The sequence below is a fragment of the Microcaecilia unicolor genome, chromosome 1 (genome assembly GCF_901765095.1).
Source record: "Microcaecilia unicolor chromosome 1, aMicUni1.1, whole genome shotgun sequence".
Classification (NCBI taxonomy): Eukaryota; Metazoa; Chordata; class Amphibia; order Gymnophiona; family Siphonopidae; genus Microcaecilia; species Microcaecilia unicolor.
Window position 1 is genome coordinate 54,619,547 of NC_044031.1, and position 27,815 is coordinate 54,647,361.

Sequence of the window (27,815 nt, forward strand, 5' to 3'; positions counted from 1 at the left end):
AATTCTATTATTCTGTCTCACTGTATTTCCAGTTTTGGTGCAGTATATCATTTTGGCACAATATCAGGCTTATTTTCGAAAGAGAAGGACGCCCATCTTTCGACACAAATCGGAAGATGGGCGTCCTTTTCACAGGGTCGCCCAAATCGGCATAATCGAAAGCCGATTTTGGGCGTCCCCCCACTGCTTTCCGTTGTGGGGATGACCAAAGTTCACGGGGGCGTGTTGGAGGCATAGCAAAGGCGGGACTCGGGTGTCCCTGACGAGCATTTGGACGACTTTACCTGGTCCTGTTTTTCTTACGACCAAGCCACAAAAAGGTGCCCAAACTGACCAGGTGACCACCGGAGAGAATCGGGGATGACCTCCCCTTACTCCCCCAGTGGTCACTAACCCTCTCCCACCCTCAAAAAACATCTTTAAAAATCTTTTGTGCCAGCCTCAAATGTCGTGCTCAAGTCCATCACAGCAGTATGCAGGTCCCTGAAGCAGTTTTAGTGGGTGCAATGCACTTCAGGCAGGCGGACCCAGGCCCATCCCCCCCTACCTGTTACACTTGTGGTGGTAAATGTGAGCCCTCCAAAACCCACCAGAAACCCACTGTACCCATATCTAGGTGCCCCCCTTTCACCCATAAGGGCTATGATAGTGGTGTACAGTGGTGGGTAGTGGGTTTTGGGGGGGCTCAGCACACAAGGTAAGGGAGCTATGTTCCTGGGAGCAATTTGTGAAGTCCACTGCAGTGCCCCCTGAGTTGCCCGGTTGGTGTCCTGGCATGTGAGGGGGACTAGTGCACTACGAATGCTTACTCCTCCCATGACCAGAGGGCTTGCCTTTGGTCATTTCTGAGATGGGCGTCCTTAGTTTCCATTATCTCCGAAAATCAGAAATGACCAAATCTAGGGACGACTATCTCTAAGAAGGACCTAAATGTCAAGATTTGGGCGTCCCCAACCGTATTATCGAAACGAAAGATGGATGTCCATCTTGTTTCGATAATACGGGTTTCCCCGCCCCTCAACCTGGACGTTTTGTGAGGACGTCCTCAGCAAAACTGGGCGTCCCCTTCGATTATGTCCCTCCACATCATCAAAAGGACAAAATATAAGAAAACCAGTGGACTACATTAGGGGTTTATAGCCCATTTAATTATGTTTAAACAAATGAGAGATCTGCATGAAAAAAATATATTTATTTTTATTATTTTGTTATGAAAACCACTTGTCCTTCAAGCATGCTCAAAACAGAGCAATCCATTTGTATAAAGGAGACGAAGTAAAGATGTGATTCCATGTGCCTCAATGAAAGAAGAGTTTAATGTTACTTCATCTTTATAAAACCAGGCTTCTCAAGGCAGATTACAACAGCAGTTAAGATGAACCCATCAGTACACAAGATATCCTCACTGAAATTTGGCCATGTATTACTGTATTGTATACAACAGTGTGGAAAAATGAGCACAAAATACAGCTTCCTTGTCATCAAGCAGATGAATCCATTACGAATGGGTTGTGTCCATCAACCAGCAGGGGGAGATAGCACTGAAAAACCATAGTGCCTCATGGCCAGCTAGCGCCATCTGCCTCTTCAGTATTTTCTATCTCCCCAGCAGGGTAGACGCAGCTCCACTTTGAAGGCACATAGGTTCGCCCTTCCCTGCCTTACCCGACCCCCGATGTGGATGTAGACACATAGGTTTGCCCTGTCCCTGTCTTTTCCCACACTCTCCTTTGTGGATGCAGGCACATTGGTTAGGCCTTTCCCTGCCTTTCCCACTCTACTGAACCTCCGGAGTTCGAAATTTGCCTTTATTGCTGTTGCCTCTAACTTTCCTCACAGCATTAAAAAAAAAAAAAAAAGTTGTGTCGCGCTTTGGCGCTGTGATTCCAGAAAAGAGGTTTTCTTCTGATTGTGCAGTGTGACTGGAGCTCTGTGGACTCGGTCTGGTGAGGTAAGAGCGTTTTGAAGCTGCTCCAGGGAGGGCTCGTGATCAGGATTTTCCGCCGTTTTCGGCGATGGCTGCAGAGGTTGTTAAGCGCTGTTCCTGTTGTGGCAAGCGCAGATCTGCAGCAGGGCCCTGTAAATCGTGCTCTTCAGACGTCAGGGCCGGCCCGAGCATGGCGAGCGATGTTTCTTCCCGCTCAGGCGGTGCCATTTTGGACACGCCACATGGCGCGGCCCCCGCAGAAGCGGAGGTGTTTGAATCTGGAGGAGAGCCTCGTGTGGAGGCTAACAGGGGAGCTTCTATCCCCGGACTGGAACCGGGAGGCCAGGGTGAGCCCTTCTCCCCTGAGTTTGTGTTGCTGCTGCATCAAGCATTCATGTTAAAAAGAGCTCTCCCGCAGGGGTCTCATTCTGCCCTACTATCTGTTCCCCCTCCAGTGGAGCCAAGCCTCGGATTGCTGTCAGGCGCGTTTTCCCCTGACAGCTGGCCGCAAGACAAGCGCAGAAGGGTTAATTCCCCTTCAAAGAGTGGCGCACCCCCCTTCTCTTCCCCCCCCCCCAACCCCCCCACAGGGAAGAGCTGCCTGGCCCCCGGTGGATCCTGGCCTTTTGGAGTTGGCTTTGCCTGTTTCTTATCCTCCTGATAAATGCAGAAGGGCTAATTCCCTTTCTGAGTGTGCCCCCCCCCCCCCAACCGTGGTCGGGATGTGAGGATTCTGAAGGGTCTGGCAGGCCCTCGTGGTCTGAAGAGCCAGAGGAAGGTGCAGGATTGCCACCGGATCCAGATGGTCCTTCTGCGGTGAGGATTTTCCACCGCGACGAGCTGCCAGCGCTTATTTCTGATGCCTTGCAGGTTCTCTCTATTGAATATCCTGGAAGTGACGAAGCCTCCTCTAGTAATCTGAGCATGGCAAGTACTAAGAAGCCTGCTTGAGCCTTTCCTTTGCAAGACTCCATCCAAGAGCTTGTTTCGGCTCAATGGGCTGACCCCAAGGGGCCTTTGAAAGTCGCCAGGGCAATGGGGCAATTATACCCTCTAAGTGAGGAGCATTTGACGCGCCTAGCTGTGCTTAAAGTGGATGCCCTAGTCACGGCTGTGACAAAGAGGACTACCCTCCCAGTTGAAGGAGGAGTCGCCCTGAAGGACATGCAGGACCGACGCCTGGAATCAGCTTTGAAACGGTCCTTTGAAATTTCAGGCCTATCCTTTCGGGCATCTGCATGCAGCTGCTATGCTGCCCGAGCCTGCCTCGCTTGGTTGCAACAGGCAGTGGAACAGCCCGGGGATGGAGAGGAGCCCCTTACTGAGGTGGCACCGCGGATGGAGTTGGCCTTGTCTTTCTTGGCTGACGCCCTTTATGATCTGGTCAGAGCTTCGGCTAAACAGGTGGCGGCTCGCCGCCTTTTATGGCTACGACATTGGGCGGCTGACATGGCATCTAAGCAAAGGTTGGTGAAGTTGCCCTTCAAAGGCCTTCTCCTATTTGATAAGGAGTTGGAGAAAATTGTTAAAGGCCTGGGGGATGCTAAACCCCAGCGCTTGCCCGAGGATAGGCCGAGGCCTCCCTCCAAGGGTCAGGCGGTTCCCTCCTCTTACAGACCTCGCTTCCGTGAAGCTAGAAGGTACCGGCCGGAGCGTTCTGCTGGGTTCACTTCTCGTGCCCACTTTCAGCAGAGGAACTCCTTTCGTTCAGACAGGCGTTCCGCAGCGACCGGCTCAAGGCCTGGAGTTCAAGGGCGACCCTCTCAATGATGGTGCGCCAGCCCTCTCCTCGATTCCTGCAATAGGGGGACGGCTTTCCCTCTTTCTCGAGGAGTGGGTCAAGATTTCCTCAAATCAGTGGGTTTTGGACCTGATCAGAGATGGCTACAGAATAGAATTCAATGCCCCGGTGAGCGACGTGTTTGTGGAGTCCTGATACGGTTCTGCCGTCAAACGGAGGTAGAGGAGTCTTTGCAAGGCTTGATTCACCTAGGGGCGGTGTCCCCGGTGCCTCCCGCCGAGCATGGCTCCAGCCGTTTCCGTTTACATTGTGGTGCCGCGAAAAGGAGGGTCTTTTCGGCCCATCCTCAACTTAAAAGAAGTCAACAAGTCTCTAAGCGTGCGGCATTTTCACATGGAAATCCTGCACTCCGTCATTGCGGCGGTACAGCCAGGAGAGTTTCTCACGTTTCTGGACCTGAAAGAAGCTTACTTGCACATTCCTATTTGGCCCCTGCACCAAAGGTTTCTTCGGTTTGCGGTGATGGGAAAACATTTCCAGTTTCGGGTCTTGCCTTTTGGCCTCGCCACAGCTCCCCAAACCTTTTCCAAGGTAATGGTGGTAGTAGCTGCTTTTCTCAGGTGAGAGGGTATTCGGGTTCACCCGTACCTAGACGACTGGCTCATGAGAGCGGACTCGACAGAGGAGAGTCATCAGGTAACAGCCAGAGTGGTCTCAGTACTTCAATCTCTGGGCTGGGTCGTCAATATGGCCAAAAGTCACCTGACCCCATCTCAATCTCTAGAATATTTGGGGGTCCGGTTCGACAACAGCCTCGGGGTTTGTTTTCTTCCCGAGCAAAAGGCGGTGCAAGCTTCAGAACCAGGTACGTCTGCTCCTGAGGATGCCTCGCCCCTGCGCTTGGGACATTGTCCAGCTGTTAGGTCGATGACGGCCACCTTGGAAGTGGTACCCCTGGGCGAGAGCGCACCTAAGACCTCTGCAGTGCTCCCTGCTTCAACGATGGTCTCCAATGTCTTAGGATTATCAGTGCAGACTCATGTGGCTCCCTGCGGCCCGGCTCAGTATGGAGTGGTGGCTCTCAGACAGCATGCTGCAGCAAGGAATGCTGCTAGCGCTCCCTGATTGGTGCCTGGTGGTGACAGATGCCAGCCTGAAGGGCTGGGGTGCACATTGCCAGGGAAGGCATGGCCAGGGTCTCTGGACGCCCGAGGAGTCGGAGTGGTCCTTCAATCGCTTGGAGTTGAAAGCGATTTTCCAGGCTCTTCTGGCTTTTTACTCGACCCTGGAAGGCTTGGCTGTCGGAGTTCTGTCTGAGAACACGACAGCAGTGGCTTACATAAAATTGACAAGGCGGCACTCAGTGCAGAGCACTGGCCGCGCATATTTGCCACTGGGCCGAGCTACGTCTGCAGTTTCTGTCAGCAGCTCACATTGCAGGTCAGAGCAACGTGCAAGCCGATTAAGCAGGCATCAAATCGACCCAGCGGAGTGGGAACTGGCAGACGAAGTGTTTCTTCAGATCTGTGCCAAGTTGAAAGCGATTTTCCAGGCTCTTCTGGCTTTTTACTCGACCCTGGAAGGCTTGGCTGTCAGAGTTCTGTCTGAGAACACGACAGCAGTGGCCTACATAAATTGACAAGGCGGCACTCAGTAGCAGAGCACTGGCCGCGCATATTGCCACTGGTCCGAGCTACGTCTGCAGTTTCTGTCAGCAGCTCACATTGCAGGTCAGAGCAACGTGCAAGCCGATTAAGCAGGCATCAAATCGACCCAGCGGAGTGGGAACTGGCAGACGAAGTGTTTCTTCAGATCTGTGCCAAGTGGGGGACGCCCGTAGCGGATCTTATGGCGTCAAGCGCAAATGCCAAAGTCCCGTGCTTTTACAGCAGACGGAGAGATCCTCACTCGGCGGGGTTGGATGCCTTGGCTCAACCCTGGCCTCAGGGCCTCCTGTATGTGTTCCCTCCGTGACCCTTGATAGGGCAAGTACTCCTGCGGATTCGGCTACATCTAGGAGAGGTGGTTCTCATTGCCCCCGGAGGCCGTGGTATGCGGACCTCTGGCGGATGCTGGTAGAGGCTCCCCTTCCTTTGCCTCTGGTACTGAATCTGTTGTCACAGGGACCGGTGACCATGGAGGACGCCTGCCGCTTTGGTCTTACGGCATGGCTATTGAGAGGGCGCAATTGAGAGACAATGGTTATTCCAGTAAAGTCATTTCCACTCTCTTACAGGTCCGCAAGTGTTCCTCTTCAATGGCTTATGCCAGGATATTGCTTCAATTTGAGGCTTGGTGTGCTGCTAAAGCGATTACACCTATGCGGGCTTCTGTCTCGCCGATACTTGACTTCTTGCAGGATGGTTTACAAAAAGGCCTTGCCTATAATTCCCTGTGACTTCAAGTGGCAGCCTTAGCATGTTTTCGAGGGAAGGTTGCTGGCCTCTCCCTGGCTGCTTATCTGGATGTGGCACGGCTTCGGCTCCATCCTCCCGTGCGGGCTCCGTGTCCGGCCTGGAACCTGGTGTTAGTTTTAAAGGCCCTTCAGTGTTCGCCCTTCAAGCCACTAAGGCGAGCTTCAGAGAAGGATGTGACCCTAAAGACAGTCTTTTGGTGGCCATTACTTTAGCGAGACTGGTGTCTGAGCACCAGGCGCTGTCCTATCGAGACCCTTTTCTGCAATTTTCAGAGTCCGGAGTTGTGGTACGTATGGTGCTTTTCTTCTTGCCTAAGGTGGTTTCAGCATTTCACCTAAACCAGCCTATATTATGCCTTCCTTTTCCAGAGAGAAGTTTCCGGAATCCTTTGGGGAATTGCACCTCCTAGATGTACAAAGGGCTCTGTTGCAGTATCTGCGCATGTCAAATGCTTTTAGGACCTCTGATCATCTTTTTGTCCTGTTATCAGGTCTGCGCAGAGGGTCTCCAGCGTCTAAAGCCACTATAGCCCATTGGCTCAAGGAAGCTATTTTTTTAGCCTAGTTGCTGTCCGGCCGGCCTCCGCTTGAAGCCTTCAAGGCACATGCCACAAGAGCGATTTCCTCTTCTTGGGCTGAAACTGGAGCACACTCTCCAAGAGATATGCAGTGCAGCAACATGGGCTTCTAAGCTCTCTTTTGCCCGACATTACAGGCTAGATGTGGCTGCCAGGAGAGACGCGCATTTTGGAGCCAAGTGCTGGTGCGTGGTGTGGCTTGTTCCCACCCTATCTAGGGATTGCTTTGATACGTCCCATTCGTAATGGATTCATCTGCTTGATGACGAGGAAGGGAAAATTAGGTTCTTACCTTGGTAATTTTCTTTCCTTTAGTCATAGCAGATGAATCCATGAGCCCTCCCTCAGTGATTCATTGTGTGATGTTGTTTTATGTTCAGTTTTTCCTGCAGACATGTTCCCTCATTGGGAGAAGTTGGAAAACAGTCTTCAGGATTTCTGTTCTGTTATAGGAGGTTGAGTTCGTCCCTCCTTTGTGTTATTGCTCCTATTCTGGGGCGTTCATCCGCTGTGAAGAAAGTTCATGTTATGGTACTTTGCGGTGTAACACTGCTTTGGAAGTTTCAAATACTGAAGAGGCAGATGGAGCTAGCTGGTCATGAGGCACTATGGATTTTTGCTCTCTGTCTCCCCCTTCTGGTTGATGGACACAACCCATTCGTAATGGATTCATCTGCTATGACTAAAGGAAAGAAAATTACCAAGTTAAGAATCTAATTTTCCCTGTTATTAGTGCTGTTTCTACCAATTTTTTTAGCTGTTTTTGTGATACTCTGTTTTTATTTCATGATATTTATATCTGCATATGGGAAGCGTTCAATTTTAAAAAGCTGTTGAAGTTAAAAAAAAAAATCATTGTCCTCTACATTTTAAAGCACCGCCTATCCAACTGGAACAGTTTTTGACTTTTTACAGTTGGACCACACAGAGGCAGTCTATTATTTCTAATTTTTTGCTGCTATTTTGGGTGAACCACTCTGTTGGCAGTCTCCGCCTATTGCCAGCAATCTCTGCTTACTGGCGTCAACCCTATAATGGGCTAGAAAGCCTCGTACCCTCTGTTCTCAGTCTAACCTCCTTAGTTTATAAAGTGGACCTCAGTTTTGTATCTCCACCTGCTGGATGATGGGACATGACTACCCACATGTCCTGGAAGTGTGAAGAACTAATGGAAATTCAGATAAGACCTAACTTCTCCTTACCCCCCCCCCCCCCCCCCCCCCCACCCACACACACCTCTTTCTACAAAGCTGCGCTAGCCCATTCACTTTGGGCTTTGGCTTCATTACCACACTGGCAGCCACTAGCGTGACTTTGTAAAAGAAGAGGTTAATTATATATATAGATTTTTTTTTTTGTTCTTAAATATTAAAAAAGGAAAGTTGAGTTTTCTTTTACTAAAATCTCAAGACAATTGTAGAGTGAAAGGAAATCTAGGTATTAAATATGTTATCAACCTACTGTGGATCTAAGGTTCAGTCCAAACATTTAAGCTTAGATGCACAATTCTGTAAAAATGTAAAATGACTTGATTACAGCCATAACATGTAAAATTAACACACTGCACTTGAAATCTGTCTTGATCATCCCCTTATTTTTAAATCCTTTTTCCTGTTTTCCCTTATGACTGATTTTTTTTTTATTCATATATGAATAGCGATTGATTCATAAGGACTAACATAATTGATTCCACAAGAAGAGGATGAAGGGGGGCAGACTCGGTATTTTTTCACGGAGAGGGTGGTGGATATGTGAAATGCCCTCCCGCGGGAGGTGGTGGAGATGAAAACGGTAATGGGATTCAAACGTGCATGGGATCAACACAAATGAATCCTGTTTAGAAGGAATGGTTCCGTGAAATCTTAGCGCAGATTGGGTGGCGACGCCGGTAATTGGAAACAAAATGGGAGCTGGGCAGACTTCTACAGTCTACGCCCTGATCGTGACTGAATAGATAAGGATGGGCTGGAGTGTAAATTTTAAGGGGCTTCAATGTTAGCTTCAGAACAGTACAAGAACAGTACTGGGTAGACTTCTACAGTCTGTGCCCTGAGAAAGGCAAGGACAAATCAAACTCGGGTATACATAAAAAGTATCACATACCATGTAAAATGAGTTTATCTTGTTAGGCAGACTGGATGGACCGTACAAGTCTTTATCTGCCGTCATTTACTATGTTACTATCTTGTTGGGCAGACTGGATGGACCGTACAAGTCTTTATCTGCCGTCATTTACTATGTTACTATCTTGTTGGGCAGACTGGATGGACCATGCAGGTCTTTTTCTGCCATCATCTACTATGTTACTATGTTATAGTTTCCTCTTGCTTTGAGTTCCCATTGTAGTCAAAATCAGCATCTATTGGGTCTGTATGGTATGAACCTTTTTCAGCTACCCCAACCATTTCAGGAGTGATCCTCGGCCAAGAGACAGAAACCAAGGCTCCCTCTGCACCTTAGTACGGTATATTGGCACCCTGAGTCTGACTACTTGTTACCTCCATCATGTGGTGGCTGGTATGCTGTCTTCATAGAATTCAGAGAGCATCCAAGGAGCAAAAGCCTAGTTTGTGAAGCAAGTATAGCATGCAGTGTTGCCATGGAGCTTATTAGGCTGTTTCTTTGAAGACATCTTAATGTTGGTATGGTTTTGTGTAGTGTGCTTAAAGTAAAGCCCCTTTGATTAGGGAATTCTCCTAGAAATACACAACACATACAGACATAATGTCCTAATCAGTACTTCCTCCTTAGCATCTAAGCTACATCATCCTGACTAGTGGGTTCTTGTCCCTACCTAGCAGTAGATGGAGGTAGAAAACAAATTTTTCCCAGTGACATCACTGGTATAAGGATCTGTAGCTCTGGAAAAACTCCAGTGTTTTCTCTACCTCCACAGATGGTAAGTTGTTCAGGATGGTGCTCGGTCCCTTGCCTTGCTGTCAGCTGTGCAAGCAAGGCCACATCATTTGGTTGAGTGTAACGGTCATACTCCCAGGTTCACAGACCAAACTTGGTTAAGTTCAGAGCATGTCTTCACAGCCCCAAGTGGAGAAGTAGCCTAATAGTGCAGTGGGCTAAGAACCCGGGAAACTGGGTTAAATTCCCACTGCAGCCCTTTGTGACTCTGAGCAAGTCACTTAACCCTTTAACCCTCAATTGTCCCAGGTACAAAAACTTCCCACTAGGGATAGTGAAAGTGCCTGCATATAATAATGTAAACTGCTTTGATAGTACCACAGAAAGGTGGTATGTCACACCCCATTACTTATCCTTACCCGAGTCATTGTCCATAAACGATAGCTTAGTGAGGCTTCTGGCTTGGACCAAGAGGTTCCTTGTTGTAGGATGTGTGGGTTCTTATTCTCCTCTGCTTTCCTGTATCCTTGCTCTCTGAGCCTTCAGAGAGGGTGGATCCCATTCTGGAGGTGCTTTTCGGAACCCTCCCTCCCCAGTGCACTCTTCCTGACAGAGTAGAAGGCCCCAGATGCAGTCCTCCCTAGGGGGTCCAGAGCTTGGCTGTATCCTTTTACTCTGGAGGAGGTGAGTAAGTACTGGGAGTACCCCTAAGAGGGATGCCATGGTCATGGTGATTACCAAGAAGACTGCTGTACTGATGTGAGGAGGCTTGGTTCTCAAACATGAATGAGAAAAAGATGGAGCAGCAGCTGATAACTGGGGTTTTCCTCGGGCACAGCTGGAGTGCAGGCCACTATTTGTTGCAAATAGGAAGCAAGAGTCATGTTGTGCTGGTTGCAGCAACTGCCAGAATCCCAAGAGTCTAGGTGTCAAGGGCGGCCTTTCTGCTGATCTCATGCTTTTGTTCCGTGACTTTCTGCAGTAGTGGGCTAGAGATGACTCTGGTTGGGAGCGCTTCTGTTCGGACAAATGTCAATCTCTGGGACCTATCACATTCTGTTCTTAAGCAAAAAATGATTTTTTTTTTTTTTGTGGCCAGACTTGCGTAGAAAAGCATTCCTGGAGCTGAATTTTCAAGTCTGGGCTCTGAGGGGGTGGGTCCCTCATTTTTCCTGAAATTTCTCTGGTCACACATGATGGAAATTGTTATAACTCAGGACCCTATTTGTTTAGAAACTTTTTCTTTTTTTTTTTTTCTTACTGAGAGATTCTCTATTGATGGTTCTTGTCTCCAGAATGAGTGGGTGGGGGGAAAAAATCATGTGTTGGACCACCATGCCTTAGAAGTTTTTTTATTGTTTGTTCTCTCGTGCTGTAAACTAGTCGCAAGACTGTTAGATATGTAGTATTTCTTCCTGTTTTATTTTTCCTACGTTTGTGAGAATATCTGTATGTAAATTCAAACTCTATAAATTAAAAAAAAAAAAAAAAAAGCTTGGGTCTATTGTTTTTATAAATGTTTAAAGGAAATTTGTTCATATCAGATTTGAATGATAGAATTAACATAAAATCTGTCTTTATAGTTTTTTGTTCTTCTAGTGAGCAGTTCATAATTATCTGCAGTGGTTTTGCAGAATTCTAGTCAAATCAATAGTGTCTTGCCATGTACTTAATAGAAAATTAATTTAGAGGATGAAGATTTATTTTGTTTTCTCTTATTTTTCTCTCTCTCTTTTTTTAAAATATAGATTTCATTGATCAGTTTTGAATACGTCACATTTTCAGCATGGGGGGAATGTTTTCCAACCTCTTCAAAGGCCTTTTTGGCAAAAAGGAAATGCGTATCCTTATGGTTGGCCTTGATGCTGCAGGAAAGACTACTATTTTGTACAAACTTAAACTGGGTGAAATAGTAACTACTATTCCAACTATAGGTAAGGCAGTGAAATTGAGCTGACTAAATGTTAAACACTGTCATTTTAGTTATCCACCTACTGACCCTCCCTCCCCACTCTCCCCCCCCCCCCCCCCCCCCCCCCCAGATATTCAGCTGGCAGCAGTCAGCATTTATTTATTTCTTTTTTAAACACTGATTGTCGCCAGCTAAATTAATTCAGTGTCCGGGCAACAGCACTGAATGTCGGGGCCGCATAAGTTATGTGGCCCGGCTGAATATTGGGCCGCTCCGGCCCTCGTTTTTATTTACTTATTTTGTAAAGAAATAAAGTACCCGATCCCCTTCCCTTCCCAATGGTCCCCTCTTTCTTTCCTTCCTTCCACTCCCTCCCCCAATCAGTGAAGGTAAGTGTCGTTCTCTCCTCATCCCCCCCCCCCTCCCAGCAACAGGTCACAGCAGCCATTTTTCCAAGGTTCCACAAGGGGCAGGGAAGCTCACCTTCACAGTTGGGTGGAGGGTCTTGGGGGGGGGGGGGGGGAGGAACAAAAGATAGAACAGGAGGGGGCTCGGGGCTTTTTTTTGTTTTTTAAACAACAAAAAAATAATTATGCAGGCATGGTCCTGATATTCAGTGCCGGCACCCACATAGCTAAGCAGCCTTATTTAGGATGGTGCTGTCCTAAATGAATTTGATTAGCTATGCGGATGCTGACACCTACATAAACTGGGTCTCCTCCCTAGTGCCGTCCCCAGCACCGCCTGTGACCTGCCTACTTTTTATTTGGGGTGTTCAGGGGCACTGTCTGGTTAAATGGGCACTGAATATCCCCGGTTAAGCACTGGGGTGTTATTTGGGCGGGAGAGTCTCTTCCTGCTTAAATCGCTTTGAATATCTGCCTCTGGGTTCTTTGCAGTTTTGTAATGTCTTTTACTGGACTAGTAGAATTACCATTCAGAGTCTAATCTTAATTGCGTCTCCAAATTTCTGCCCTTACTGCTGTACCACATTGTTATATGCAAAGTTATGTAAATGTGCCCCACTTACCACAGATTATACAGTGAACTGTGTATTGACTTAAACTGTGACTAAGTTCCACAGCAAAAGTTAAAATATCTCAGCTATGTAGTGGGTTTCTTCAATATGACAAATGGCATTTACCAGGGTCTATATCTTTGTTATATCCTTATTTTATTTAAAATAGAAGCAATTTCTTTTTTATAATTGGTTTTATAAATTAATAATTAAAATGAACAGAAATCTGAGTGTGTGAGCTAGTAACTACTGTTTCTTTTTCATCCCACAGGTCAGTCTAGAAGCTTGTGGGTTGTGTCCATTGACCAGCAGATGGAGACAGAGAACCAAAATAGTTCCTCATGATTCACCCCTTTTAAGGGTACCCTGCAGCCTTGGAACCTGTCTCTAGTAGATGGTGGATGGACTTTGGGGCTCCTGGACTGCTCTGGTTGACTTCTGCCTCGGTTTCCAAACTCTGTCAGTTGAGCTTGGGAGTTTTCCTCCTTGGAGATCTATTCTCCATTTGCTCTATTACCTGCTTGTTCTGTTCTATACACTGGAGCTTGGGTGACACCTGGTGGTGCCAGGTCCCTCCCCACCCCTTTCTTCTCTCAGCAGCTTCCCTAGGGGTTGTTTACCTCTAGTTTTGTTACACATGCCCTGGGTGTTTACCCTTGTGTTGGCTGTGTAGAAGTGAGAGGCTTCAGCAGGTTCTGACTTTTTCATCATTCTGGTAAGCTGTGTTCAGGAAGGCACATTAGGACTTTTTCTTTTCCTTTCATTCATTTGTCACCTCACTTCTGTGGAACTCTGGAGTCTGGGGGGACTTAAAGTGGTTAATTTCCTCAGGCAGGCGTGAAATCTCACTGACAGCAGCCATTGTTTTATTTCCTTTGGCATTAGTGTCTTTTCTGTATGAGGATGGCTGATGCAATTTGCATTAAAAAAAAAATGTAAAGGCAGAGGTGCTGATTCAAACTGTTCCTTTTAAACATGGATTTATTTAGCTTCTGAGGCACAGAGAAGCGAACAAGGTGTTGCTGATTCAACACAGCTTTTAAATCATGGCTCAAGCTTCTGAGGAAAACAGACTGCAAGTTGCTGGTTTTCAATCCCTGCTTTTCTGCATGGCTCTGTTTATCTGAGGCTCACAATAGGCAAGAAGGAGCCAAATCAAACACTTCCTTTTGGCAGAGCTCTGTACAGCAGGCACTGAGGTGCCAGTTCAGCGCTGCTTCTGAAATCATAGTTATGATCAACTTACATATAAAGCAACTATAAAAGTGCACATTCAGCTCTTTTAGTGGCATTAGAGCTCTGCTCAGCTTTTGAGATATTTCTGGGTTGGCTACCTTTGTAATGCAGCTAAGAAGACTGTTCAGTGGTTCTTTTCCCGCTCTTATTTGACTGCACTTTCTTTTCAATCTCTGTTTGTGGAGCTAATTCTGCCTAATATCTTATCCTTCCTGCAGTTTCAGCAAAGGTCCATCAAGCCCAGCATCCTGTTTCTAACAGTGGCCAATCCAGGTCATGAATACCTGGCAAGATCCCAAAAAGTACAAAACATTTTATGCTGCTTATCCCAGAAATAAGCAGTGGATTTTCCCCATGTCCATTTTAATAATGGTCTAGTCCTAGTATTTTTGGAAAGAGTAAACAGACGCTTCATGTCTACTCGTTCCACTCCATTCATTATTTTATAGACCTCTATATCTCCCCTCAGCCGTCTTTTCTCCAAGCTGGAGTCCTAGCTGCTTTAGCCTTTCCTTATAGGGAAGTCTTCCGATCCCCTTTATCATTTTTGTCGCCCTTCTCTGCACCTTTACTAATTCCACTATATCTTTTTTGAGATGCGACCAGAATTGAACACAATATTTGAGGTGCGGTCACACCATGGAGCGATACAAAAGCATTATAATGTCCTCACTTTTGTTTTCCATTCCTTTCCTAATAATACCTAACAGTCTATTTGCTTTCTTAGCTGCTGCAGCACACTGAGCAGAAGGATTGAACACATCGACACCTAGAAACATGACTGCAGATAAAGGCCATATGACCCATCCAGTCTGCCCATCCTCTGTAACCCCTAATTCTTCCTGTTCCTAAGTGATCCCACATGCTTATCCCATGCCTTTTTAAATTCTGGAACAGTCCTCGACTCCACCACTTCCACCGGGAAACCATTCCATGCCTCCACCACCCTTTCTGTGAAATACTTCCTTGGGTTACGCCTAAGCCTATTCTTTCTTAACTTCATCATATGCCCCCTCATTCCAGAGCTCTCCTTCATTTGAAAAAGGTTCTCTTCCTGTACATAAATGCCCTTGAGATATTTAAACGTTTCTATCTTGTCTTCTCTCTCCTTCCTCTCTTCCAGCATATACATGTTGAGGTACCTAAGCCTGTCACTGTTATTTTTGCATTCAAGACCGCTTACTAATTTTGTAGCCGCCCTCTGGACCGACTCCATCCTGTTTATATCTTTCCGTAGGTGCGGTCTCCAGAATTGCATGCAGTACTCCAAATGATGCCTCACCAGAAACTTATACAACGGCACTATCACTTCCTTTTTCCGGCTAGTCATGCCTCTCTTTATGCACCCAAGTATCCTGGTTTTGGCCGTCGATTTTTCTACCTGTTTGAAAGCTTTAAGGTCATCGGACACAATCACCCCCAAGTCCCGCTCTTCGCACACTGAAGCACTACACCCCCTATACTGTACCGTTCCCTCCGATTTTTGCGACCCAGGTGCATGACCCTGCATTTTTTGGAATTAAACCTTAGTTGCCAAATATCGGTCCATTCCTCTACCTGGCTCCCTTTCTTGGTCTGTGACTCCTAACTTGGAACCTTGCATATCGTAGCAATAATTCGGGTTCCTCTTTCCCACCTGCATCATTTTGCACTTGCTCACATTAAATGTCATCTGCCATTTAGACGCCCAGTCACCCAGTCTCGTAAGGTCCTCTGGTAATTTTTCACAATCCTCTCTCAGTTTAACGACTTTGAATAACTTTGTGTCATCAGCAAATTGAATTACCTCACTAGTTACTCCCATCTTTAGGTCATTTATAAATATGTTAAAAAGCAGCGGTCCCAGCACAGACCCCTGGGGAACCCCATTAACTACTTTTCTCCGTTGATAATACTATTTAACCCTACTCTCTGTTTTCTATCTTTTAACCAGTTTTTAATCCACAATATGACAGTACCTCCTATCCCATGACTCTCCAATTTCCTCTGGAGTCTTTCATGAGGTACTTTATCAAACACCTTCTGAAAATCCAGATACACAATATCAACCGGTTCACCTTTATCAAAATGTCTGTTCACTCCTTCAAACAAATGTAGTAGATTGGTGAGACAAGATTTCCCTTCCCTAAATCCTTGTTGGCTTTGTCTCATTAATCCATGCTTAGGTATATGCTCTGTAATTTTGTTCTTTATAATAGTCTCTACCATTTTGCCTGGCACCGACGTCACTCACCGGTCTATAATTTCCCAGATCTCCTCTGGAACTTTTTTTAAAAATCAGTATTACATTGGCCACCCTCCAGTCTTCTGGTACCATGCTTGATTTTAAAGGTAAATTACATATTACCTACGGCTCGTCAGCTTTGAATATCATTTCTGGCACTCTCCAGATATCTCTCCCAAATCTTCCTCGGTGAAGACTGAAGCAAAGAATTCATTTAATCTCTCCGCTATAGCTTTGTCTTCCCTGATTGCCCCTTTTACGCCTCGGTCATCTAGTGGTCCAACTGATTCTTTTGCCGGCTTCCTGCTTTTAATATACCTTAAAAAAAAATTTTACTATGTGCTTTTGCCGCCAACGCAATCTTTTTTTTTTTTTTTTTTTTTTTAAAGTCCTTCTTTGCCTTTCCTTATCAGCGCTTTGCATTTGACTTGACATTCCTTTTTATGTTTCTTATTATTTTCTGTTGGCTCCTTCTTCCATTTTCTGAAGGATTTTCTTTTATCTCTAATAGCTTCCTTCACCTCACTTTTTAACCATGCCGGCTGTCATTTATTTTTTATTTGTTACATTGGGACCCCACATTTTCCCACCTATTTGCAGGCTCAATGTGGCTTACATAGAATTGTAAAGACGTTCGCCAATCGGTTGATAACAAATACAGGGTTGTATTGTGGTCAAATAAGGTAGGTGTGTGTCAGGCACCATGAAGGTCGTAGGGAATGAAGATTCTATATTGTCCATTACGATCATTGGTTGTGCTGTGTTGCTGGATGTGGGGATTTATGTTGGATTGGTGGGGTAAGCCTTTTTGAAGAGGTTGATTTTTAGTGATTTTCTGAAGTGTAGGTGGTCATGGATTGTTTTTACAGCTATCAGGAGTCCATTCCATAATTGTGCGCTTACGTAGGAGAAGCTGGCTGCGTAAGTTGTTTTATATTTAAGTCCTTTGCAATTTGGATAACGTAAGTTTAGGTATGATCGTGATGATTCGATTCTGTTTCTGGTTGGTAGATCTATGAGGTCTGTTGTGTATCCTGGGACTACGCCGTAGATAATTTTGTGGACAGAGGTGCATATTTTGAAGATATGTTCTTTGATTGGGAGCCAGTGCAGCTTTTCTCGAAGGGGTTTAGCACTTTCGAAGCGTGATTTACCAAATACCAGCCTGGCAGCTGTGTTTTGGGTGGTCTGGAGTTTTTTTGCGAGTTCTTTGCATCCCGCATAGATTGCGTTGCAGTAATCTGCATGGCTTAGGGCCATTGATTGTATTAGGTTTCAAATGATTTCCCTTGGGAAGAAAGGTTTTAGTCATTTGTTTCCACACTGAGTAGAACATTTTCTTCATTACGGAGTTTACTTGGCTCTCAAGGGTAAGGTTGCGGTCAATTGTGACACTGAGTATTTTTAGGCTGTCTGAGGTAGGGAGGGTGTGTTCTAGGGTGTTTATGGTTGTGGGTTTGTACTTGTTATGTTGAGATGAGAGGATGAGGCAGTGTGTTTTTTCAGTGTTCAGTTTCAGTTGGAATGAATTTGCCCAGGAGTTCATGATGTTCAGGCCGTCATTGATTTCATTGGTTATTTCTGTCCAGTCACGACTGAAGGGAATGTAGATTGTGACATCGTCTGCATAGATGAACAGGTTGCGGCCTCGGTTGGATAGGGACTTCGCCAGTGGGATCATCATCATGTTGAAGAGTATTGGTGATAGTGGTGATCCTTGAGGTACTCCACAAGTAGCTTTCCACGGTGATGATATGTTTGAGTTTGATGTTACTCGGTAAGTTCTGGTGGTTAGAAAACCCTTTATCCAGTTAAGTACATTTCCATCAATCCCGAAATGGCCAAGGAGTCTTAGTAGTATATTGTGGTTTACCATGTTGAATGCACTCCACATGTCAAATTGGAGGAGAAGTATGCTTTTACCAGTAGCTATTTCCTGCTTGAATTTGGCCAGGAGTGTGACTAGGACAGTTTCGGTACTATGGTGGGGGCGGAACCCTTACTGTGAGCCGTGTAGTATTGAGAACTTGTCCATATATTCCGTAAGCTGTTTGGTCACTAAGCTCTCCATCAGTTTAACTACTAATGGTATAGATGCAACTGGGCGGTAATTGGTTAGGTTGTTTGTGTTTTTCTTGGCGTCTTTTGGTATTGGGGTGAGTAGGATGTTGCCATATTCCTCAGGGAAGAGACCATGTTGTAGCATGAAGTTTAGGTGGAATGTGAGGTCTGTTATGAAGTGGTCAGGGGTGGATTTGAGTAGATGACTGGGACATATGTCCAGTTTGCAGTGGCTGTTGGCAAACCTATGAGTCGTTTTTGTGACTGATTCAGTGGTGAGGAAAGTAAATGTTGTCCAGAGACGGTCAGCTGGGCATCCACCAGGGATTTGGACCAGGTCATTGAAGAAGTTTTTGATGTCTGTGTTCTGCTGAGGAGGTTTGTGTTTTGAGTTTTTTTTAATTTGTCATTGAACCATGGTATCGAATTTAGTCATCTTTGGTCTTCCATCCTCCTTTTTTAATATGTGAAATATATTTGGCCTGGGCTTCCAAATGTAACAGAGCCGACCATGACCAACAATGGCCTGCGTTTCGAGAGGCTGCGTCGGGGTCAACTGGTCAAAAAATTTTTTCAATTCTGTTCACAAACCGACACAACTCTGGAGACAGAATTGAAATGTTTTTGACTGGTTGACCCTGACGCAACATCTTGAAACGCTGTCCATCATTGGTAGTGGTTGGCTCTGTTACAACTAGAAAGAAGAGACCTGCAGCTGTTGTTGTTTTTTTTTTTTAAAGCTGGCATCTAATAACTGTCATAGAATGTTTTTGATATCAAAATAATTAAGGCTTTTGCCGATGATGAAGTTCAGCATATAACATATAGCTGGGAGCTTCTCAAGGCATTTTCCTCCTTATAATTTGATTTTTCTTACTTACTTTCTTACATTATTGATTATATGAGAATCCAACTTTCCTATATTTTTTTGTTTGCCACTCGTATGCTACAGTGGTTTGCTTCTCATCAGGTTTTGGATATCTTTCCTTTGTGACATTTTCTTTACCTTAAAAAAAATGGTTTTCTGTTCCTAGTGGCTTCTTGCACTTAACTTCTTATGTCTGCCTTTCCTAGGGCTGTTTGAGTAGCCCATCTAGTTGGGGATTTTTATTCCTACTACATTCATTGTAGTTTGTCTATCACTCTTATTTTGAACTCTACTACCTATGGTCATATGTGGATACTAGTTTCTGCTCCAAGCAACTGGCCCTCTATTTTTCCCTTGTTTCATGTTTTGCTCTTTTTATAATAAGTGCATCACAGGGATGGGCCATTCTGTGTTCTTTGACCTTTCAATGTTTATATAACATTTTTTCACGGAGAGAGTGGTGGATGCTTGGAATGCCCTCCAGCGGGAGGTGGTGGAGATGAAAACGGTAACGGAATTCAAACATGCGTGGGATAAACATAAAGGAATCCTGCTGAGATTGGGAGGCGGGGCTAGTGCTGGGCAGACTTATACGGTCTGTGCCCTGACAATTGCAGATACAACTCAAGGTAAGGTATACAGAAATAGTACCACGCGTGAAATTATCTTGTTGGGCAGACTGGATGGACCATGTAGGTCTTTTTCTGCCGTCATCTACTATGTTACTATGAGGCATATTTTCAAAGCACTTAGCCTTCCAAAGTTCCATAGAAACCTATGGAACTTTGGAAGGCTAAGTGCTTTGAAAATATGCCTATGTTATTGTGAAATATTGAAGGTTCTAAGCCTGCAGGATTCCATCCACTAGTTGATGAACATAACTCATGAGCTTCTGGACTGATCTGTTGGAACTAAAGGAAAGAAAATTATCAGGTAAGAAAGATAATTTTTCCTTTCAGGAAACTGAGACAAAGTTACATTTCAGCAGATAATTGAGCCTGCAAATAGGTGGGAAAATGTGGGATACAAGTGCAATAAATAATAATAAGTAATTAAACATTGATTGGAGTACCGGTTGCCAGGTGTGTAAGCATAATGAGACACTTAAACCATACATCTTAAAATCAGTGATGGCAAAGAACACTTTGTGATGTGTTAAATGTTAAACTTTAAATCTTTAATTTTGAATCATTCACCTATATAACTAAGATGTTAGAAAGTGGTTATGGGAGTAGCAACTGGCCTAATGCAGGTGTCTGAGGTATGATAGGTTCATAATGAACATACTCATTGCAGTCAAGATTGCATAGGAAGGAGGTAGCATGAACTTTACATTTGTCACTTCATCCATAGCCAAGCCTATGATTCTGCATCTTTTTATTTATATCCAGTTTTCACATACAAATATGTAAGTCAAATCTGGGCCATGGTAGTAATTTTCTGTGCAACTCCCCTTCTGCAAGTGAGAGTTCTCTATAAAAAAAATAACTTAAATTTTTTGGGAAACTAGTAAGTTAACCTAAATGTACACTTTTCTGATTGCATTGCATTACAATAATTACTCCCCAAACAAGTTCCCATAGCAATTTAACAAAAGAGCATGACCAAAAAGAAATTTATAAACATGATCAGACTGATTAGAAAGTCAAAAAACAAACTTGAAACAACCCTAAATCTTAAACATGACAACAAAATTAAATTAATATCTGTAACAAGAATCTCTAAATAATTTGTGTCGGTCACTAATGTTACAAGCTGTTCTACTAGTAATCCAAAATAAGACACGATGAGGCCAATATTCAAAGATCTGCAAGGGTAACTTTGACTTAACTGGGCAAATCTTTAAATCCCCCCCCCCCCCCCCCCCCCCCCCCCAAGCACCCTCAGCATTAAAATTTTGTCTGGCTAGGTCATTGGCATAGCGGAAATTTGTTACAGCCAAAGAGCATAGCTCAATCTAAACTTAATCTGAGCAGCCATGGTCATACTGGAGGGTTGTCCTAAGGTAACCCCAGTACCTGGTTAATTTTGCTGCCTATATATATTCTTAGTTTCCTGTCATTTTAAAACGTCTGTACTGCTTTTCTCAGCAGTGATCTTTGTGCTCCCCTTCTAAAGAATTCTTTGGCATATTAATACTTGTATGTCACACACTTAAAACCTTTTAATGTACACACTTCCTTTGAAATACAGAGCACTAAGATTTACTCTACCGGAGTTGGCGAACGCCTACACGGTACCATGTAAGCCACATTGAGACTGCAAATAGGTGGGAAAATGTGGGATACAAATGAAACAAAATATACAGTAGTAATGTATCTACAGTTAATATTAGCGAGCACAACACAGATCCACTATATAACGTGGTAACATACATTGCACATCAGGTACAATGCATTTACTCATCACTTCATTTCTTTATACCTATCACAATAATAGTGTCATGCAGGCATGTGACAAGCTTCTCAGATATCAGGATGATGCTCGGTCTGGATAAGCGCTGAGGCAACTGAACAAAACTAAAATATCTGTCTGAGAATTGTAATGGAAGCTTGAAAAGAAGGTATTTCTTCTGGTAGACCAACGGGTTGTTCCTTGTCATCAAGCAGATGAAGCCATTACGTATGGGTTGTACCCATCAACCAGCAGGGGGAGATAGAGAGCACTCAAATTTTCACAGTGCCTCATGGCCAGCTAGCTCCACTGCCTCTTCAGTATTCTCTATCTCCCCAAGCAGGGTGGCTGCAGCTTCTTCGAGCTCCATCAGAAATCTGCCTGGGGGTGGCTCCTGGCTTGCCAGTTGTTAGCCGGGGTGTTAGAGGCTATAGCAGCTTCACTTTTAAGGCACATAGGTCAGCCCTTTCCCTGCCTTACCCATGCCCCCGTGGATGTGGACATATTAGCTTGCTTTTCCCTGTCCTTTCCCACTCAGTGGGTGCAGGCACATTGGTTCGCCTTTCCCTGCCTTTCCCACTTATCTGAGCCTCCGGAGTGTTTTTATTTACTTCTTTTGCCTCTGTTTTCCTCATAGCGTTAAAAAATAAATAAATAATTAGTCACGTCGCGCTTTAGCGCAGCGATCTTGGAAAAGAGGTTTTTTTCTTGAGATTCTTCTGCCAGACCGGAGCTGTGATACTCGGTCTAGTGAGGTAAGAGTGTTTTCTGACTCCTCCGGGGTGGGCCCACGATCGGGACGTTTTTGCGCGAACCACCATTTTTTAATTTTACCACCGTTTTCGGCGATGGCTGCGGAGACTGTAAAGCGCTGTTCTAAATGTGGCAAGCGCAAATCAGCAGCAGGGCTCTGTAATTCGTGCTGTACAGACGGTAGAGCCGGCCCGAGCATGGCGAGCAGCGATCTTTCTCGCTCTGAGCTGGCAGCGGACGCCATTTTGGATTTTCCACATGGCGCGACCTCCGTTGTGACGGAGAGCCCTGAATCCGGGGGGGGGGGGGGGTCCTCTGAGTGAGGCTAATAATAGAGCTGATAGCCCTGGGCAGGATCCGGGCGGTCGGAGCGGTTTTCTCCCCTGATTTTGTTTTAATGCTGCATAGGGCGTACATGCTTAAAAGAGCTCTTCCACAGGGATCTTCGGACCCTCTGCCTGCCCCCCCCCCCCCCCCCCCCCGGTGGATCCTGGCCTTTTGGAGTTGGCTTTGCCTGTTTCTTATCCTCCTGATAAACGCAGAAGGGCTAATTCCCTTTCTGAGTGTGGCGCCCCCCGTGGTCGGGCTATGAGGATTCTGAGGGGTCTGGCAGAACTTCTTGGGCTGAGGAGCCAGATTTGGGTGCAGAATTGCCACAGGAGCTTGATGATCCGTCTGCGGTGAGGATTTTCCACCGCGAGGAGCTGCCAGCGCTTATTTCAGATGCCTTACAAGCCCTCTTGATTGAAGATCATGGGAGTGGCACAGCCTCCTCTGTTAATCCAAGGATGGCTAGTACCAGAAAGCCTGCTCGAGCCTTTCCTTTGCATGACTTCATCCAAGAGCTTATTTCGGCTCAATAGGCTGACCCCGAGGGACCTTTGAAGGTTGCCAGGGCTATGGAACAATTATACCCTCTGAGTGAGGAACATTTGGCTCGCTTTGCAATGCCTAATTTGGATGCCCTGTTCACGGCTGTGACAAAGAGAACTACCCTCCCTGTTGAAGGAGGTGTTGCACTGAAGGATATTCAAGACCGCAGGCTTGATTCAGCTCTGAAGCGGTCCTTTGATTTGGCAGGTCTCACTGTTCGGGCGTCTGCATGCAGTTGTTATGCTGCTAGAGCCTGCCTGGCTTGGTTACAGCAGGCAGTGGAACAGCCTGGTGATGGAGCGGAGACCTTATCTGAAGTGGCTCCGCAGATGGAGTCGGCCTTGTCCTTTTTGGCTGACGCCCTTTATGATATGGTCAGAGCTTCGGCTAAACAAATGGCTGTAGCAGTGGCGGCTTGCCGCACTCTTTGGCTACGACATTGGGCGGCGGACATAGCCTCTAAGCAAAGGTTGGTGAAGTTGCCCTTTCAAGGCCTTCTCCTGTTTGGTGAGGAGCTGGAAAACATTGTTAAAGGCCTGGGGGATTCCAAACCTCAGCGCTTGCCCGAAGATAGGCCGAAGCCTTCCTCTAAGGGTCAGGCGGTCCGCTTCTCTTACAGACCTCGCTTCTGTGAAGCTAGAAGGTACCGCCCTGGGCGTGCTGCTGGGTTCACTTCGCATGCCCGCTTTCAGCAGAGGAACTCCTTTCGCTCGGACAAACGTTCCACAGCTGCCGGTTCTAGACCTGGAGTTCAGGGGCGACCCTCTCAATGATGGTGCGCCGGCCCCCTCCTCATTTCCTGTCATCAGAGGAAGACTTTCCCTCTTTTTCGAGGAGTGGGTCTTGGACCTGATCAGAGACGGTTACCGAATAGAATTTGATGCCCCGGTGAGAGACGTGTTTGTGGAGTCCCGATGCGGTTCTGCCGCCAAACGGGCAGCGGTAGAGAAGACTTTGCACAGTCTGTGCCAGATAGGGGCTGTGACCCTGGTGCCTCCTGCCGAACAAGGTCTAGGCCGCTACTCCATTTACTTTGTGGTGCCACGAAAAGGCGGGTCTTTTCGCCCGATCTTGGACTTAAAAGAGCTAAACAAGTCCTTAAGAGTGCGGCATTTTCACATGGAAACCCTGCGCTCCGTCATTGCGGCGGTACAGCCAGGAGAGTTTCTCACGTTTCTGGACCTGAAAGAAGCTTACTTGCACATACTAATTTGGCCCCCGCACCAGAAGTTTCTGCGGTTTGCGGTGTTAGGAAAACATTTCCAGTTTCGGGCCTTGCCTTTTGGCCTCTCCATAGCTCCCCGAACCTTCTCCAAGGTAATGGTGGTAGTAGCTGCCTTTCCCAGGCTAGAGGGTATCCAGGTTCACCCGTACCTAGACGACTGGCTCATCAGAGCAGACTCAGAAAAAGAGAGTCATCTAGCTAAAGCCAGAGTGGTTTCAGTCCTTCAATCTCTGGGCTGGGTCGTCAATATGGCCAAACGTTACCTGACCCCCTTGCAATCTCTAGAATATTTGGGGTCCAGGTTCAACACAGCCTCGGGCTATGTGTTTCTTCCCAAGCAAAGGCGGTGCAAGCTTCAGAATCAGGTCCGTCTGCTCCTGAGGATGCTCCGCCTGCGAGCTTGGGACATTGTCCAGCTGTTGGGATCAATGACAGCCACCTTGGAAGTGGTGCCATGGGCGAGAGCGCACCTGAGACCTCTACGGTATTCTCTACTTCAACGATGGTCTCCAGTATCTCAGGATTATCAGTGCAGACTTTCTTGGCTCCCTGCAGCCTGCCTCAGTATGGAGTGGTGGCTCTCGGACAGCATGTTGCGGCGGGGAATGCCGCTGGCGCTCCCCAGTTGGTGCCTAGTGGTGACAGATGCCACCCTGAAGGGCTGGGGCGCACATTGCCAGGGGAAGCATGCCCAGGGTCTGTGGACGCCCGACGAGTCGGAGTGGTCTATCAACCGTCTGGAGTTGAAAGCGGTGTTTCTGGCTCTTCTGGCCTTTCAAGTGACCCTGGAAGGATTGGCTGTCCGAGTGATGTCGGACAACATGACAGCAGTGGCCTACATAAATAGACAAGGCGGCACTCAGTGCAGAGCACTGGCCGCGCAGGCCGAACAGATTTGCCACTGGGCCGAGCTGCATCTTCAGTTTCTGTCGGCAGCTCACATTGCAGGTCAGAGCAACGTGCAAGCTGATTATCTAAGCAGGCATCAGATCGATCCAGCGGAGTGGGAACTAGCAGACGATGTATTCCTGCAGATATGTGCCAAATGGGGCAAGCCAGTGATGGATCTTTTGGCGACCATTTCCAGTGCCAAAGTCCCGTGCTTCTTCAGCAGACGGAGGGATCCTCGCTCTGCCGGGTTGGATGCCTTGGCTCAACCCTGGCCCCTGGGCTTGCTGTATGTCTTCCCTCCGTGGCCCACGATAGGACGAGTGCTCCTGCGGATTCGGCTGCATCCAGGAGAAATGGTGCTCATCACCCCGGATTGGCCCAGGAGGCCTTGGTATGCGGACCTCCGACAGATGCTGTTGGAGGCTCCCTTTCCGTTACCTCTGGTTCCGCACCTGTTGTCACAGGGTCCGGTGGCCATGGAGGACGCCTGCCGCTTTGGTCTTATGGCATGGCGATTGAGAGGGCGCAATTGAGAGAGAAAGGCTACTCAAGGTAATTTCCACTCTCCTGCAGGCCCGTAAGCACTCCACTTCCGTGGCTTATGCCAGGATTTGGCGCCAGTTTGAAGTCTGGTGTGTTTCAAGAGCGCTTTCTCCGTTGCGGGCTCCTGTGTCGCCGATTCTGGACTTTTTGCAGGATGGTGTACACAAAGGCTTGGCCTATAATTCCCTGCGGGTGCAAGTGGCAGCATTGGCCTCCCTGCGTGGCAAGGTTGAAGGCGTGTCCTTAGCTGCTCATCCAGATGTGGCACGGTTTCTTAGAGGGGTGCTTCGGCTCCGTCCTCCCGTGCGGGCACCTTGTCCAGCTTGGAACCTGGGGTTAGTATTGAAGGCCCTTCAGGGGGCTCCCTTTGAACCGCTTCGGCATGCTTCAGAGAAAGATTTTGACACTGAAGGCCGTCGTTTTGGTGGCCATTACCTTGGCAAGACGGGTGTCAGAGCTTCAGGCGCTGTCCTGTAGAGACCCTTTTCTGCAATTCTCAGAGTCAGGGGTCACAGTTCGGACCGTGCCTTCCTTCATGCCTAAGGTGGTTTCAGCTCCAGGCGCTGTCCTGTAGAGACCCTTTTCTGCAATTCTCAGAGTCAGGGGTCACGGTTCGGACCGTGCCTTCCTTCATGCCTAAGGTGGTTTCAGCGTTTCACCTAAACCAGCCTGTTTTTCTTTCCTCCTTTGTTGAGGAGGAGTTTCCAGATTCATTTGGGCAGTTACACCTTTTGGATGTGCGCAGGACTCTGTTGCAGTATCTGCGAATTACAAATTCTTTCAGGACCTCTGATCATCTTTTTGTGCTGTTTGCAGGTCCTTGCAGAGGGTCTTCAGCGTCTAAAGCCACTATTGCTCGTTGGCTCAAAGAAGCTAACTTTTCAGCATATCTGCTGTCTGGCCGGGCTCCGCCTGAAGCCTTTAAGGCACATTCCACAAGAGCGATTTCTTCTTCCTGGGCGGAAACTGGAGCACTATCTCTTCATGAGATTTGCAGTGCTGCAGCATGGGCTTCTAAGCTCTTTCGCCCAACATTACAGGCTGGATGTGGCTGCCAGGAGGGATGTGTGTTTTGGAGCACAGGTGCTAGCGCGTGGTGTGGCTTGTTCCCACCCTATTTAGGGATTGCTTTGATACATCCCATACGTAATGGCTTCTTCCATATCATCAAGCTGATCAATCCATAGACTGGTGGGTTGTGTCCATCTACCAGCAGGTGGAGATAGAGAGCAAACTTTTGCCTCCCTATATGTGGTCATGTGCTGCCGGAAACTCCTCAGTATGTTCTCTATCTCAGCAGGTGGTGGTCACACACAGCAGCAGCTCTGGCTAGGCCTCCAAGCCTAATTTTTAGGTTCTGTTGAGTGCCTGGGGTTGAGGGCTCTTTTGAGCAAGTGCAAACCTGGTGGTGCCAGGTCCCTCCTTTTCTCCCCCCTCCCGCTGGCTCCGTTAAAAAAAAAAAAAAAAAAATTTTGAACGTCCTTAAAGGCGTTTATTTCGACGTTTATTTAAGCGTCTATTGCAGCTACTCACTGGGACACCAGGTCGTTACAACTCAGAGCGGACGGCAGGTAATTTTTACCTTTTTATAGCGGGCAGGGGGTTCCCCGATTCTTCTCCTCGTGGCATATGGCGTCGGAGGGCGAGGGCGCAAAGGGTCGCTCCCCGGGTCGCTTGAGCGCTTCTAGAGGGGATGCGGGGGTCTTAAAGCCTGATTTGCCCTTGTTGGGTGACAGTTTTGTGACCGATGAATGTCCCGGTCCTTCCTCCGGCGTGGCGGTTTTTCCCGCCATAAACGCCCATCCTCCGCTCCTCGCCTCCGCCATCTTGGCCGGCCACGCGGCTCGGACGGCTTCTTCTTGGGCCGCCCTTGAGGTTGGAGACATTAATGCCATGAACGCCCTTAATTTGGGCGACGGCACAGAAGCGGCTAAAGTTAAGAGCCGTTCTTCCCGCGCGGCTCCTTCGCGGAGTTTCGCGCCGGACGCCATTTTGGATGCGCAGCATGTCTCTCCCCCGCTATTGCGAGCGCCGGTTGAGGGTGCGTCTAGGGCTGTTGCCCAGGCTGCGGAAGTGCACAGTCTGGGGGGTTTCTCCCCCGAGTTTGTTTTGCTGCTGCATCAGGCCTTCCTCATGCACAACGCTGCCCCTGCTCCCTCGTCTGGTAAAGAGGTTGAGGTTCCCAGAGGTAAACGCCCTCGGGTTGATTCCCAGGCCTTGGAGGAATTTGTCTCCTCCGATGTAGATGAGGGCAGCGTGTCTGAGGTCTCCCAACGGTCCTTTGCGGATTCCTTGGAGG

The 27,815-nt window shown here is 47.1% G+C and overlaps 1 protein-coding gene across 1 annotated transcript in view; it reads left to right on the forward strand.

Annotated features, from left to right (window-relative positions):
• The window catches only part of ARF1 (ADP ribosylation factor 1), a 75,724-nt gene that overhangs the window by 15,737 nt on the left and 32,172 nt on the right, over positions 1 to 27,815 (forward strand). Inside the window, exon 2 of the mRNA XM_030197307.1 lies at positions 11,267 to 11,452. Coding sequence (XP_030053167.1) covers positions 11,305 to 11,452 — 148 coding nt within the window. The 5' untranslated portion in view covers positions 11,267 to 11,304. The remainder of the gene's footprint in view (positions 1 to 11,266; positions 11,453 to 27,815) is intronic.